The sequence below is a fragment of the Protopterus annectens genome, chromosome 13.part0, assembly GCF_019279795.1.
Source record: "Protopterus annectens isolate FY-2018-M chromosome 13.part0, PAN1.0, whole genome shotgun sequence".
Classification (NCBI taxonomy): domain Eukaryota; kingdom Metazoa; phylum Chordata; order Ceratodontiformes; family Protopteridae; genus Protopterus; species Protopterus annectens.
Window position 1 is genome coordinate 770623430 of NC_056747.1, and position 17200 is coordinate 770640629.

The window sequence follows — 17200 nt, forward strand, 5'->3', positions numbered from 1 at the left end:
TTTCCTGGTCAATCAGCCCATCTGTCCCCCTCTCTTGATGAGAGCCAGTTGTGAGGGGTCCCTATCCGGGATGGTTTGAGGATTTTTAATTTTGCCTCGCCTCCCTAACACTGTATGTACCCAGTGAGGCACTGGAAAGGGGGGCTGATGGTGGAGGGTGCCCCTTTCCTCCTGCAACCTGAGCAGTGGTCTTTATGGTCTCCACCAGGGAGATCACACTGTTCTCTGTGCTTCTGAGTGCATGCAAACCACTCTTTCTATCTTTTTGACCCTAACCAGGATACAAGGTGTTTAGGAAATAGACCCATTTGGCTCTCCTCTAAACAGGCAACTAAGAAAGTTCTGTTGGAGGATAGCAACTCCAGAAGCTTGGGAAGTAGATGACTTTTCCCTGAATTGAACAGGTTTGTTCCTTTACACATTCTCAACTATCCCCTTGATCTCTGTGGTACTAGTAAAATCAAGGAGATTCCAGAAGTCATTCTGTTAACCCTCTTAAGACAAAGACAGCACTGCTTCACTTTCCTATGCTACCTGGCAAGAGAAAAATGGAAAGTACTGCCTGTGTGTACAGATCTCATAACCAAGGGCACTGCTTTACAATTCTCAAAGTGAAATTTCTGTTTTCATGAAATGAAATCCATGAATTATACCTCAGATTAAGTGTAATATCTGGCCATTACCATGACTTCATTGTAAATTTATATATATATATATATATATATATATATATATATATATATATATATATATATATATATATTTTATCGGTGACATCCTTGTGTAGTGCTGGGAAGGTGTCTGCTGTGGTCCTGGGGAGGATTACAGCAAGCAGGAATCCTAAAGTGAGGACTGCAGCAGCAAATCTATTCAAACAGGTACATTAATGGTAAGTTCCTAACACCCCTGTACTATCTTATGTGGCCATGTCACTTGATGATCTGGACCTGCAGTTACACAAGGCCATTGTTCTACATAATCTGCAGTTGTGCTGAACAATCCTACCACTGACATGTTGGCAGGCAGTGCAGAACAATTCATTTACCGACCTAGAAAGGCAACTCTGGACTTAACTAACAGTTCTGTGTAAATAGTGCTGATCTGATTATAGTAATTTCAACAGGTAGTCTTTTGTTATTCCGTTTTCAAGTAATATTGTGAAATATGTGGAAGTATGGAAAAATCACCATTACCACAGCCATGTCAGTGTGCGGATTTTTCTTTGTAGGTCTTCTGTATTGTCTCTTGATTTTAGTGTGGTCAGTAAGTGTAATAAGATACAGAACTGTTTGTATCCTTTTGAGCTGTGGTAAAGTATATATGTGTTTTATTTATTTATTTTTTGTGATTTTATCCCACTAACCTTTGTATGTATTTACTTTTTCATCTTTTTTTTTTTTTTTTTTTTTTGCAGTTTTATCCCAGTAACCATTAATGGCATTGAAGTGATAGAAGGACCTGCAACTGTGCTTAATTTCACACTGGAACCCATTGTAACTTCAGGCACTGTGGCCCAAACAGAAGCATTCGATGACACAGTTATCACAAGTACTGTACTCAGCACAATAGCTGCAGGAAAGCCATCACAGAAGCAGCCAATTCAGCCCGAAGAATTCCGGCATCATCATTACTCTGACATGGAGATTTTCTTAAGGAAATATACCACAGAGTACCCAAAGATTGCCAGACTGTATTCAGTTGGCAAATCGGTGCAAGGAAGGGAGCTTTATGTAATGGAGATTTCTGACAATCCTGGCATCCACGAGCCAGGTAAGGAAATCATAACTTACTGTAATTTGGCCAAAGTAGGTGAGAAATTTAAGCCATTGTTGCTGTGAGCAGATTGCCACGCTCATATTAGTTAAATTATGCTGACCGTGAGTGGTAGTTACTCCTGTGATATGCATGTTGACTAGCTAGAGACCTTGCCTCCTCAAAAGTCAGCTTATTATACAAACACTTTTATTCTGTTAGCAGATGTAAGTGCACTAGTTTACCATATCAAAGAAGAATTTAAGCAATTAGAAGGGAGCTTGAAAGCTGTACAGGGAGGATTTAAGCAGCTCCGCTTCAACCAGAAGTTGGAACCTGAAGGGAAGTAGTTATGAACAGGCTTCGTACACCTGCTTTTATTTATTTATTTAACATTTGTTTACTAGGAAAGTCTGACTTGGAATGAAGCCACTTTTCAGCAGAGGCCCGGGGAGAAACGCTTCCGATAACATGTCTTTTGTAACATGGGAGGAAACCAGAGGACCCAGAGGAAACCCACACTGAATGCAGGGAGGACATGCAGACTCTGCACAGAAGGCACCCCAACCAAGAATCGAACTGGAGAACCTCTTGCTGTGAGGCGACCATGCCACCACTGCGTTCTTCTTCAGTGAGACATTTATTTGCTTTCTTTTTGTTTTATTAAGCTCGTTTTTGTTAACCTGGTAAACCTACTAATCAAACTTCCTCCTTTCTGGATAGTGTGGTAGGAGTGACTCAGGAGCATTGTCAGGTTAGACAGAAGTGCTTGCTTTGGGATAGCAATCTTGGGGGCATTATCCATTTGAGTGACTTGTTCAAAGTCAGACAGTAGGCAAATGGAGACTCAAACACAGGACTACAAAAATTTTTTTTGCTAAACTGCAACTCCGCTAAGTTTTTTTTTTACAATTTTTATTTTGTATTGAGTATTTATTAAGCAATTGCTGGCAGTTAGGTTCACTATTTAGAGTTTGATATTGGTTTACAGTTTGCAAATCTGATGTCTTGCAAACTTGCGAACTGGCTGATTGCAGAAGTTATGCTCTGTAGATTTTGCAAATTTTATTTCTAGCATAAGTGATGTACATTTGTTTGGAAATCTATTTGGAATATATTATAGGTCTGTTTATTTTTCTGTTTGTTTTTTTTTTCCCTCCCTTTTTAGCTATGTTTTTTATTTGGTTGATTTACAAGTGTTTACTGCTGTTGGTTTATAGGTCATATTCTGATGTCTTCGTTATTTAGTTGTGTAGGTACAATTTTTGTTTTTTCCTCCCTTTTTAGCTATGTTTTTTATTTGGTTGATTTACAAGTGTTTACTGCTGTTGGTTTATAGGTCATATTCTGATGTCTTCGTTATTTAGTTGTGTAGGTACAATTTTTGTTTTTATAGTGAAGTTATAGCATTTGAGAATAGCCTGTTTTTCAAGCCTATCCATTTTCATTGAAGTAAAACTAGTAGTTATGCATTTAGTTTTAATTTTCTGAAGTGAAGAAGTAACCTTGTATATTTGTAGCAGAAACGGGTGTGCGTGTCTGTATGTGTGTATTATGTAACGTGCGCTTCCCTTTACATTTTACTTAGTATTTATTTCATTTATAAACTTTAGATGGAGGCTTAATAAGGCAAAAAGAAAAAAAAATTATTATCTGTATTTTATCTGTGCTGATTTTCTACTTGGTCTGTAAATTTTCCTCAACTAGAATTCCTTCTCATTGCCCCTTAGTAATGTAAATTAAGTGAAAGCTGTTGGTGTGTTCTTATTTACTCAGTAACTTGTCAGTTGTCTACAGGCCAAGGGTAAAATTTGAGTAGAAGGGCTTGTAAGGTACTTGTATAGTTTCCTTTTTATTGCATGTTATTTGATCCAGTAATGGAATAGCATGAAGGAAAGTTTTGCACAAGAAGAGTGGAAGGTAGAGGGCTGATATGCCCAGCCTGCAGAGCTGCCATTTGTTGCAGTAAGCTTTGACAGACAGAAGATGTTGGATATGCTTCAGGGAGTCAGTTGGATAATCATATAAGAAAAATCAGAGTGGGCATAAAGAGGAGGAAACATCAAGAAACGGCATGGGGTGTGAAAAGGTAGCGAGAGAAAAAGGTAGAAAACAGTACTTGGGCAGAGGATGTTGGCGTACAGGTGGGTGTTATAACACTGAGTAAGGTAAAGGGAGAAAGTATGTGATTTAGCCTAAAAAGAGACAACGAGGCGGGAAGCTAAGGTGGAGGGACAGGTATGTTAGAGCAGTGACATGTAGAGAAGAGGAGGCAGACCCAGAGCTGGTCTTGCAGGACCAAACACTTCAAGATTAAGAAAAAATAGGCAATGGGGGACGTTCCACTCAGCTATGTGAAAGGGGCAGAGGGTGAAAGAGTACTTGAGAGAGCTTGTAGGAAGACTGCAAGTACTAGTTGTATTGAAAAGGAGCACATGCAGCAGTTAGTGAGGCATCCAGTTTGGGTGGAAAGGTGGTTTGTACAGGAAGTGAATGAGGCAAAAGCAGGAGCTGGGACAGATAAGTTGTAGTTGCGGGTTTGTAATTAGTATATACTTCATCTCATATTATAGGTCATACTGTAGTCATACTAGTAACTCTCTGTGTATGCACCTCATAGGATGCATCTCTTTATTCCCTTTACAGTAGGCAGCCATTCAGGAAATGAATAGAAGAACAAAGCAGCTGCCAAACTGAAGTGTTGGCAAACTCCCTCTCATGATCCTTAAAGCCTATTAAAAATTCATAGTGTTGTTGCCCATCTGGCGGATTATAAGTCTGACACTCTAAAACGGCACATTTTTTCAACCCGTGAAAATTCTTAGCAGTGCTGTTTTCTTAGTTTAGGATATTGAAGCCTTGATAGCTTGGGACTGATTAATGATCTGGATACTAATGAGACAGGCAGTGACTTGTGGTCTGTTGGCTTAAACGTCAAGGGGAGAGGGAGGTTACTAATGCCTGCTGCTTTACACACCCAGCAGAGGCAAGATGTCAAAGCAGCTTTGCAGGCAGCATTACGGCTATGGTGCATACGTGTTATGGACACCTGTACTGTGGCTGTGCACATCAGTAGCCACAAGACAAAAGAAGTTAGAGACATTTAAGAAATATCATTACTGTGGCAAAAAGTTAAGCATTAATAATGCCATAGATTGCCCTATAGTTTCCTTGGGTTGGGACAGCTAGGTACAACCCCTAAACATAGGTGGGAGTTGTGTCTGAGCCTCAGACTGTTGGAGTGAGACTATTTCTATTTGCATACTGAAGTGTGTGATGGAAAGGCAAGAAAGAAGCCAGACTCCTGTCTTGCATGTGTGGATTTTAACTTCACAACATGCCATATACCAAGCACAAAATGCATAAAAAATGTCTGCCGCTAGCATAATAAGCATCTCTGCAGATGTTCTTCGTGTTTCACTGTTGCAGTCATCACATTTCGATTATCTGCTTGCAGTAGCTCAGCCTGATTATCAAAGTCTTGGTTTGGTTGCTGTCTCATCTTCCATGATGTCAGGTAGTCAGGGGTATAAAGCATGCAGCTGACGCCATTACATCAGCCTTTCCTGCCATGCGGTGCCCGAAGCAGAATCAGTCCAGCTGCTGTCACCTGTAGTCTGATGTCTGGTCGTCAGTGCTATAAAGCAAGATAGCCGACACCATTACATCAGTCTTTCTTGCCGTGGAGCCCATAGCAGAAGCAGTTTGCAAGTGTGTTGATTGGTCGCTACCAGAGTTTGAATTGCAGCTGAAAACATCTAAAGCTAAATAACCTGTTGGGGATCCTTTTTTCTTGCACTAACCAATGTCTGAAAAAGTTAACAGTTCTCTCACCTGTGGAAAGCAGATCCCACACCGAGACTTCCATTAATACTGCGTCACTTGTTTAGGCCCAGACCACAATGTCCCCCGTTGCTGGATCTGTGCCCTCTTTAACCCTAGAACCATTCGCCATAGAGCTGTTATTGTAGATAGGTATTTTGGTCTTCCATCTTTGCATTCCAAAATGGCGTCCATCAGCCAACAGTCTGTGGACATTCCAAAAAAAACACAGAGATAAAGATAGAGACAGACCACACAAGGCTAAGCCTTCTGATGACTTGACCTCTAAACAGGTCGTCAGTTCTTCGGAATTCGGTGAGGCGCTTTCGCAGCCCCTGATGCCCGATTCGATATCTATGCAGGCCTCTACTGAGACCCTTTCAGAGTCCGTTATGCCACAGAAATCTTCTTCGTCTTCTAAGCCTTTAGCTGTCTCTGCCTCTGTTGGGTCCGGTGCCACGACACAGGCACCAGCTTCCAAGGAGGCCTCTCGCACTACTAAATCTAGACAAAAAAACTACATCTTCTCATACGACTACCGTTTCTCTCAGACCGATGGATACTCTTAGGCCTAGAAGCCAGGCCACTCCTAGAAAATCTACCTCTAGCCACCATCTTGCTCCTGCTCCACCACCCTAAGCACAAATACTTAAAATGGTGGAGGATCTCTTCTCCCTTATTAGGGGTAGTCAGGCCACAACTTATAGGTTCATAGGTAGGTACTAGGCTATCGGCCCTAGGGCCCATACAAGCCTAGCCAAAAAATGTACCCTGGCTTTCGCCACCCAAGAAAATTATTTTCCTGTGCCCCTGTCGAGCAGAGCCACAGAAGTGATCCCCGGGGTGAATTTCCCATTTCCCATCCAATCATCAAGATTTTTCTTGAAGAGTGCTAATGAGGAGCTCTGTTTGACATAGATAGGTAGTCTGTTCCAGAGTATGGGAAGTCTCTGGGACAGGAATCTATCCCTCCAGCATGTTCTGTTTATTGTGGTGACAAGGTTAAGGTCCCTAGAGCGTGTAGCTCAGAGGGCTTGGGATTTCTTTAAGTGGAGCATGTCCATCAGCTCTGGGTTTGACATAGCTTTGTATGTTAGGCAGAGATCGCCCCTGAGTAGGCGATATGCGATGGAGTAAAGCTGTAGTTTTTTGAGAAGGTCTAACTTCTGAAAGGAAGACACCCTTTCTCCTGAAATTATGGCAGAACAGGATTCTGAGGAAACTGATTATTCATATTTTGAAGAGGAACAACAACCTGACTGCTTATAAGGATTCCAGTGCAGAGGAATCCATTTTTTCTGCCTCCCCACCAGAAGACATTTCCTTTGGGGAAACCCTTCACATCCTCAGTGAACATTTCCAGTGAGAATCTCAGGATTTCCCCCAGTCTAAGAAAAGACTAAGAGAGTTTCTGGACCTGCCCCAGCACAGACCCCTGGCCACCCCCCCCATTTTAGAAGTGGTAGATGATGTTTTCCATGAATCCAGCTTAGCCCCTGATGCCCTCCCACCTGCTCCCAGTAAACCTGACAGGTATTACAGAGTACCGGATTCTCACAAATACCTGTACAGAAATCCTGCTGCAGACCCCAGAGGTCATCACACAGGGATCTAAAGGAGCTAATATTAGTTCTGCCAAGAATCATATTCCTTCTGACAAGGATTCCAGAACTCTGGACAGATGGGGTAAAAAAGTATACACCAGTGCAACCTTAGCTATCAGAGCAGTCAGCTGTCAGTTCCATATGTTAACATATCAACAACACACTTTAGAACTATTAAAACAAAATATTTCAACCTTTCCTGACTGCTTGTCAAGTGGCCAAACACTCATTACACTGTGGATATGATGCCCTAGAATCCTCAAGCAGGGCAGCAGTGTCAGGATCTGTCATTAGGAGACGTGCATGGTTGAAGGAACAACCTTTTCCTGATCATGTCAAGTCTAAATTAATTGATGCACCCCTGGATAAGGACCGCTTGTTTGGAGTAAAAGCACAAGAGGTGCTTAAAAAGATGGAAGACAAAGAAAAATCTATGCAAACAGTAAAAGATTTCTTTCAGGTTCAACCTCCCAGATTCAGCAGGAACTTTCCCTCTAAGCACTGGTCCTTCCTGCACCTAGCAGAGAGGGCCAATGTAAGCCCTGCAGGGACAAACTACCCAGGCCTCTATCCCAGGAGCAGAAAAGAACCAAACAGTGGACCACCTCTGCCGCAAAGGCAGGGAGTTTTAAGCCATCCTTCTATGGCAACAACTCTCAATGACTCCCCACCCCCCCGCCCTCCTTTCACTCACCAAAAGCTAGGAGGAAGGCTCTCCCTCTGCAAAGAAAATTGGCTTTCTGTAACAAAGGACCAATGGGTCTTAAAGATCAATTTTCAGGGATACAAATTCTCTTTCAATGAACTCCCAATTCCAAGAGGATACCCAGACTTGCTTCCAAATCAGTGGGCTTGAGGCATTGAAACAAGTCCAAACTCTCATATCCCAGGGGGCAATAGAACCTGTCTCCTCAGACCAAACAAGCAAAGGCTTTTATTCCATACTATTCCTTGATGTTCTTCATCTCACATTGCTGCAGTCCTTACATATGGGTAGTCCGCTGTCCTCGGTCGGCCCGAATACCAAAGTATTAGGCTGACGTCGGTCAAGGCGCTTAAAACTGACATCAGGACGTCAGGGTACAAAAGCGCATGACCGACGTCATTTCCTCAGTCTTTTTTGCCGCATGGTCCGATGCAGAAGCAGCGTTGCAAGTGCCGTTCGGCGTTCTGAAATTTTTCGAATTCGGAGTTTCAGACCGAATCCAAGTTGGCTAAGTACCCCGTTGGGGAATATTTTGGTTTTTCCTTGCCTCAGTGTTTTACCGGATGTCAGAAAAAGTGAATAACTGTATTTCTTGTGGGAAACAGATACCGCATAGGGATTATCATTCTTTGTGTATTCCTTGTTTGGGGCCTGAGCACGACGTTGTTGGGTGTCGCTTTTGTGCTAGGTTCAATAAACGCACTATTAAGCGAAGGTTAGATTGTGCTAGGCTGGTCTTTGGGAAGCGGTGCAATTATAACATGCCGTCGGATTCTCCGGCGCCCGCTTCTCAAGAAGCGCAAAGACAAAGCAGTTAAACCCAGGCAAGATGAGTCGTCTGTTCCGGACGCCGGTTCTTTAGAGGCTTCAGTGGAACCGGTGGTTCCGACGGAGACTTCTCTGGAGTCTCAGGGGGAGACTTTAATTTTGCAGGAGGTGGTCTCTCAGGAGGCAGGTCAGGCTGAAGGGGCTTCTCAAGTTACTGTACTCCCCTCCCTTCCTAGGGTGGTTAGGCCTTCTCCTTCTGTTTCTAAGGCTTCTCCCAGAGGCAGGCCAGTTTTAGCTTCTGTTGGTGTCACTCCTAGTTCAGCAGGGTCTGTGCCTAAGAAGCACATGCTTAAAATGGCAGAAGATTTGATTACTCTGATTAGAGGTTCTTTGCCCCTCCTGATAAGAGGCCTAGGGTGGAGCCAGAGTTGGGAAGTTTTGAGCAGGCTTGGATGTTTCAGAGTCTTCAGCTGAAGACCTGCAGGAGTACTCTCCTTATTCTGATTCTGATGCAGATGATTCCACTCCTTCTGCTTCTCCTCCAGAGGATTTTTCTTTTTCAGAGACACTTCATTCTATGAGGGAACATTTTAAGTGGGAAGGTCAGGACTTCTCTGATTCTCGGAAAAGGCTTAGGGAATTTTTGCTATTACCCCAGCATAGGCCCTTGGCTATACCCCCTGTTCTGGATGTTGTGGAAGATGTGTTTGCAGAGGCTTCACTTAATCCTGATTCTCTGCCTCCTGCTCCTGTTAAGCCGGATAGGTATTACAGGGTGCCTGAGGCTCATAAATATCTTTATAAGAGTCCTAGGGCGGACCCAGAAACTATTAGTCAGGGACCTAAGGGTGTCAAGGCCTCTGTTGTAAAAAATCCGGTTCCTCTAGACAAAGAAGCCAGAGCTTTGGATAGATGGGGAAAAAAGGTCTATACATCTTCTACATTAGCTATGAGGGCTTTGAATTGCCAGTTTCATATGTTGAAATATCAAAACTTTCTTCTTTCTCAATTGAAGTCTAAAGTGGATGCTCTGGCAGAAGGCATTGACTGTAAAGAATTACAGGATTTGGTGCATGTCTCTGAACAGGTGGGTAAGCATTCATTACAGTGTGGTTTTGATGCTGTGCAGGCCTCGTCTAGGGTGGCTGCCACTGGCTCAGTTCTTCGGAGGCACGCCTGGCTGAAGGATCAGAATTTATCTGACCATGTTAAGACAAGGATTTTGGATGCTCCTTTGCAGTCTGATGTGTTGTTTGGTTCACCTGTGGAGTCAGTCTTGAAGAAAATGGAAGACAAGGCTAAGTCTATGCAGGCTGTTAAAGATTTTTTGCAAGTTCAGCCTCTGAAGTTTAGTAGGAATTGGCCTGCTAAGGGGTGGACGTATCCTTCTTATGATTCTCAGTCTAGGGGTAGATCTAGACGTGGTAGGGGCAGAGCTCAGAGTTCTTTCAGGCCTAGAACAGGGAGTTCACCTGCACAATCTTCGGGTGAGGGCAGGGGCCAGTCCTTTCGTAAACAGGCCCAATGACCTACTCTTTCAGCTGCCAGATCCTTCTTGCCTGGCAGCACCTTTGGGAGGAAGGTTAGCACTCTTCAAGGAAAATTGGATGTTGATTACCCAGGACAAATGGGTATTGGATATCATACACCAGGGTTACAAGTTTTATTTCCATACCTTGCCTCCTTTCAAAGGCATGCCGGACGTTCCTCCTCAGCAAAGACTAGAGGCTCACAAACAAATTTCTCTACTACTACAAATAGGGGCCATACAACCGGTCCCTCTGCCAGAAGTGGGCCTAGGATTTTATTCTCGCCTGTTTCTAGTACCAAAGAAAGGAAACACGTGGAGACCAATTTTGGATTTATCTATCCTCAACACATATCTGGACATTCCCAAGTTCAAAATGTTGGCGTTACAACAGCTTTTACCTCTGCTGGGCAAAGATCACTGGATGGTGACTCTGGATCTCAAGGAGGCTTACCTTCATGTTCCTATCAGGCCCAGTTGCAGGAAGTATCTGCGTTTTCGGGCTGGGACTTCACATTATCAGTTCTCTGCATTGCCCTTTGGCTTATCTACTGCGCCCAGAGTGTTCACGAAGGTTCTGGCTCCAGTGGTAGCTTTCTTCAGGCTAAGAGGAATACAAATCTATCCTTATTTGGACGATTGCCTGATTCTGGCCCAAGAAAAGGACGAACTTCTTCATCATCTACAGTATGTGATGGCAGTGTTAAGATGCCTGGGGTATTCTGTGAACGAAATAAAGTCCAGTCTAGTACCCTCTCAGGACTTGTGCTTTCTGGGTGTGAGACTGAATACAGCATCCCAGATGGCCTTTTTGACCCCGGACAAACAAAAGAATCTTTCTCTTTACTTCCACCAATTGTCTCGTCAGTCCAGGCTGACTGCAAGGACAGTCCTTCAAGCCTTGGGGTTCATGGCATCTTGTATTCTGGTACTTCCCAATGCCAAACTGCATATGAGGAAGCTACAATGGTATCTCAAGAACGTGTGGACACAGCACTGCCAAGATTTGGACACTGTCATTCAGATAATACCTTGCATTCAAAAGGAGTTTTTGTGGTGGGCTCAGGAATGTCACCTAAACAAGGGACTCTCTGTGACCCGGCCAGAGGCGAGTCAGATTTTAACGACAGATGCCTCAGACAAAGCTTGGGGAGCTCATCTAAATGGAAAATGGGTACAAGACACGTGGCCTGCCAGACTTCAACATCTACATATCAATTTGAAGGAGATGTTAGCAGTCCAATTTGCATTGATAGCTTTCAAGAATTTACTTCTTCCAGGGCAGGTGTTGATTCAAACAGACAACACAACTGTCATGTGGTACATCAACAAGCAAGGGGGAACAGATTCTTATCCTCTGTGCAGACAAGCAATGATTTTGTGGGAGACTGCTCTCAGTTTACAGCTAAATCTTCAGGCAAGGTTTCTGCCAGGAGCACAGAACTCCTTAGCAGATATGTTGAGCAGACAAATTATGGATCCCCACGAGTGGAAATTGGATCCTCATGTATTTCAGAGATTGACAGTGTTATGGGGAACTCCAGACATAGATCTGTTCGCTTCTCCACTAAATTACCAGCTGCCAAAGTTTTGCACAAAACGGTTTCATCCCACAGCTTGGAAAGTGGATGCTCTCTCATTCAATTGGAGCAATCTTCACGTGTATGCCTTTCCACCTCTGCCTCTCCTCCCAAAGGTACTCCTGAAGGTCAGACAGGACAAGCCAAACATGATTTTAATAGCTCCAGATTGGCCTCGACAGCACTGGTACCCATTACTGAGAAGTCTGGTACAGGAGCCTCCATGGCCTTTGCCTTCGATTCCTCACCTGCTGTCTCAGGAGAACAGTCATTTACTCAATGTCAAACTTCATTCTCTACATCTGACAGCCTGGCATATTCTGTTCTAAACCCTGGAGGGTCTCAGCTTCCACAACAAGTTTTGAATGTTATTTTGGAGGCCAGAAGGCCTAGTACAAGGAAAGTTTACACAGATAAATGGAGGAGATTTTTATTTTGGAGTACAGCAAAGGACTTTGATGTTTCTAAACCTAATTTAAGTGTTACACTTCAATACCTTACTGAGTTATTGGACAAAGGTTTGTCCTTCTCCTCTATAAAGGTTCATGCTGCAGCAATTTCTGCTCACTATGACTGTGACCCACCATTATTTTCTCAGCCTTTGTTTAAGCAATTCCTCAGAGGGGCAAAGAATATAAGACCCCCACGTAGAGCTCCTACTCCTGCTTGGGATCTCAATTTTGTGTTGGAGAAACTCACTCTACAACCTTTTGAGCCTGCAGCATCGGCAGAGTTGAAATATTTATCATGGAAGACTGCTTTTTTGTTGGCCATTACCTCTGCGAGAAGGGTTTCTGAATTACAGGCCCTTATGGCAGTTGAGCCTTTCTTAATTTTCCACAAGGATAGGGTGTCTGCGTACTAACCCTTCTTTTATGCCTAAAGTGGTTTCTAGTGTGGCTTTAAACCAAACTATTCATTTGCCTACTTTTTATGCAAACCCCCAAAATAAAGGGGAAAGGATTTTGCACACTTTGGATATACACAGACAGTTGCGATATTATTTGAGCAGAACTAAAGGGTTCAGGCAGTCTCAGCAGTTGTTTGTTTCTTTTGCTTTGGGTTCTCAGGGCAAACCTGTTTCAAAACAAACTATTTCTAAGTGGATTGGTTTTTGTATTGCTTTCTGTTATTCCCATCATGGTAAGGAGATTCCAGCTGGGATTAGGCCTCATTCCACTAGGGCTACTGCCACCTCTACAGCTTTTTTAAGGGGGGTGGCTACTAAAGATATTTTGGAAGCAGCTACTTGGAGTTCAGTGCATACTTTCTCTAAGCATTACCACCTTCCACTTTACTCTAAGTCTAGGGCTGGATTTGCCACTGCTATTTTACAGGGCATTTTGGCAGCTCCTAATGCTTTATAATTTTGCCATCCTCCCTTACCTCTGCTTTGGGATTCTACCCATATGTAAGGACTGCAGCAATGTGAGATGAAGAACATAGTACAGTTTTGTACCTACCATAAATGTAGATGTTCGAAGATCCACATTGCTGCAGTCCAATTTACCCTCCCTCCTTCCCTTCTGTTGTTGAAGGTGGTGGTGTGGTTTGTGTTGTACATATTGTAAATATGGTTAGTGCACGGGTGGTTGGTTAGTTTTGGCTGGTTTTTGGCTTTGGCCTTTCTTGTTAGGGCCTTCTGACATCTGGGGCAAGAAAAGACTGAGGAAATGACGTCGGTCATGCGCTTTTGTACCCTGACGTCCTGATGTCAGTTTTAAGCGCCTTGACCGACGTCAGCCTAATACTTTGGTATTCGGGCCGACCGAGGACAGCGGACTACCCATATGTAAGGACTGCAGCAATGTGGATCTTCGAACATCTACATTTATGGTAGGTACAAAACTGTACTTTTCCAGAAAAGAGGGCACTTGGTGCCCCATCCTGGATCTGTCCATTCTGAACACCTCCCTGATGGTCCCCAAATACAAAATGCTAACTTTGCAGCAGCTGCTGCCTGTGCTGCCAAAAAATGCCTGGCTAGTGACCCTAGCCCGAAAAGATTCCTACCTCCACATCCCCCTAAGGGAATCCTGCAGGAAATTCCTGCGCTTCAGAGCAGGCTTAAAACACTTTCAGTTCTTTGCACTACCTTTTGGCATATCTACTGCACCCAAAGTATTCACCAGATGCTTAGCCCCGGCCATAGCATTTTGCAGACAGAGAAATATATACAGATTTACCCTTATCTGGACGACTGCTTCATTCAGGCAGAGTGCAAAGAAAAGCTGCTCCAGGACATTCTGTTTGTCAAAACCCTCCTAACTTTGCTAGGGTTCACCATCGAGAAGAAATCAAAGCAAACACCCTCCAGGAAGATCATTTTCTTGGGAGCAGTGCTGAACACAGCATCCCAAATGTCCTTCCTATCACCAGAAAAGCAGAGCTTCCTGCCTCCCTACTTTTTTCCAGCTGGCTTCCAGAAGTCACCTCACTGCGAGGAAGTTCCTGCAAGCCTTGGGGTACATGGCATCTTGCATCCTTCTAATTCCTCTGGCCAGGCTTCACATGAGGAAACTTCAGTGGTATGCAAAGAACCTTTGGTGTCAGCACTCTCAGCCTCTAGAGACCTCTCTCCCTCTGATCCCCTGTATAAGGGCCGAGTTTCTCTGGTGGGCAGGGGCCTGTGCCAAGAACAAGGGTCTTCTCTTCATCCTCCGCCCTACTGGGCAGAACTTCACCACTGACGCCTCAGACATTGCTTGGGGCACTCACCTAGCAGGCAGGTGCACCCAAGGTCTTTGGAATGCTCGGGCACCTTCCTTTACACATCAATCAGAGGGAAATGATGGCAGTACAAAAGGCTTTGACATCCTTCAAACCCCATCTCAGGATAGGGGTTCTCCTTATCAAAACACCAACACAGTAATGTGGTATATCAACAAACAGGGAGGGACCCATTCTTGCCCTCTGTGCAGGCTAGCCATGAAGATCTGACTGACAGCCTCCTCCATGGGATTACACGTAATTGCCCAATACCTACCATGGATCAACACCACCCTGGCAGACCACCTAAGCAGAAACTTACTGGACCCCCACGAATGGCAGCTATACAGAAAAATCTTTTTGCAAGTCATTCAGGAGTGGGGAATCCGGGAGGTGGATATCTTTGCTTTGCACCTCAACCACCAGCTGAAAAAAATCTGTACCAGGGAGTATCACCACTTAGCATGGAATGTGGATGCCTTAACCTTCCCTTGGAACTCCCTCTTTGTGTACGCATTCTCTCCTGTGCCTCTTATTCCCAAGGTACTGATCAAGATAAGGGAGGATAGACCAAAGGCCATCCTCATTGCTCCAGATTTGGCCCAGACTGCATTGGTACCCCTTATTGTGTAGCCTAACATTACAGCCTCCCAGGCAGCTTCCCCTGATCTCCGACCTCTTGACCCAGGTGGGGGGATGCTTTACCCCAGACTTGCAGATTCTCAAGCCGTCAGCATGGCTAATACCTTAAAAGCAAGCAAGAGGCCCCTGTTAAGCAATCAGGTGCTAGACATTATCACAGAGGCCAGAAGGCCCAGCACCAGAAAATCTTATGCAGGGAAATGGAAAATATTCTGCTCCTGGAGCCATTGCAGAGGGGCAGTACCTCACAACCTTCCATCCCTCATATCCTGGACTACTAGCTGAGTTACTCAAAAGTGGCCTCTCCTTCTCTTCTATTAAAATCCATGCTTCAGCCATTTCAGCTCATTTCGATACAGACCAGCCCCTCTTCTCACATCCTTTGATTAAACAATGCCTCAGAGGGGCTTCTAATATTAGACCTCCCAGAAGGCCACCCATGCCAGCCTGGGACCTGAATTATGTTTTAGAAAAGCAAACCTTACCACTATTCGAACCTGCTGATTCAGCAGAATTGAGATACCTCTCCTGGAAGACTACTTTTCTACTAACCATCACCTCAGCCATAAGGGTTTTAGAACTTGAGACACTCATGGCCATTTAGCCCTTCATCATTTTCCATGCAGACAGGGTCTCCCTGAGGACTAACCCCTCCTTTATGGCTGAGGTGGTATCTGATGTAACCCTCAACCAGGCCGTACATCTACCCACCTTCTTTCCTAACCCTCAAAATAAGGGGAAAATAATTCTACACTCACTAGACATGCACAGACCGCTCGGATACTATCTGGACTGTACTAAACCCTTCAGAAAAACAGACCAGCTTCTTGTCAGCTTTGCCCCAGTGGCAGAGGGGAAGCCCATTTCAAGCAAACCATTTCCAAATGGATATCGCACTGTATCCATTTCTGCTACAGACTACATGGGAAACGTCCCCCTAAGTCTATTCGTACCCATTCCATTAGGGCAGCCTCCACTTCCACAGCATTCCTCAGAGGAGTTCCCACCAGGGACATTTTGGAAGCTACCACCTGGACCTCTGTCCATACCTTTACAAAGCATTACCACTTACCTCTTTTCTCTAAGGCTAGGGCAGGCTTTGCCTCTGCAGTTCTGCAGGGCATGCTGACCTATGCCTAGGTCTCTAATCCTTACACCCCTCACCTCAGCTTTGGGAATCCTCCCACAGGTGATCACTGCAACAGTGAATACGCTTGAACATCTGCATTTATGGTAAGTGTACACATCTGTGCTTTTTACATTCTATTCCTTCCTGTAGCCTGCTACGCATATTAGAGTGCTTCATATCCATTATCCCAGTGTTGGCACGCCAGGCATCCTTTCCCAAGTTAATAGCTTCTTTTCTGACACCTTCTTTCAGGAGTCTGAACAGATTTATGTAATTATAGCTCAGTCTTCTGTATCAAGTGGACATTCATTTGTCAAGTCCTTGAAGTGCCCATCCTCATGATCCAGAGTCCCCCCTTCCGATCTAGTTTTTGAAAATAGAGCAGATGTGGACTCATTGGATCCTTCTGCTAGTCTGAGAATAAGTCTGGTGTTGACTGTGCAGATGTCACCAAGGAGTAGTCACAGATCTTGATACCTGCAGTAGAAGACTTGTCATTTAGGGAGGCTGTTTGTACAGTGGAAGAGCAAGTTTGATAACCCCACTATCAAACCATGTTACCACAGAACAGGTTACATGAAGTCTTCTGTGGCCTTGACACAAACAACTTGGCCACCACTGTCAGTGAGATACCCTAGTCCAGAGAATGCTAGTAGAGTACATTGGCCTCTGTGTAATGTTCTTATTGTTGGAACCTGTAGACCGTATTTGGTCATTTTACCAAGCATACTGTAGAGGAGTGCCAGTCATGTGTGTCCAGAGGCATATCCTCCTGGTCAGTGACGCAGGTATTCATGTTGTAACATTTGGATTTAAGGTTACTAATTTTACTTTGATGCATGTGTTGTATCTTGGTAAGGTATTAGAGGTCTTGGAATAACTTCCTGATAGTGAACTTGTTTCAGAATTTAATCACCGGTTAACAATAGCACACACTATTGGCTTTCACTTCTTTACAGT

At 44.1% G+C, this 17200-nt stretch overlaps 1 protein-coding gene across 1 annotated transcript in view; it reads left to right on the plus strand.

Moving 5' to 3' along the window:
• The window catches only part of CPD (carboxypeptidase D), a gene marked incomplete in the record, with an annotated part of 1229184 nt that overhangs the window by 323235 nt on the left and 888749 nt on the right, over positions 1 to 17200 (plus strand). Inside the window, 1 exon segment of the mRNA XM_044054477.1 lies at positions 1415 to 1770. Within this exon segment, the coding sequence (XP_043910412.1) occupies positions 1415 to 1770 (356 nt within the window).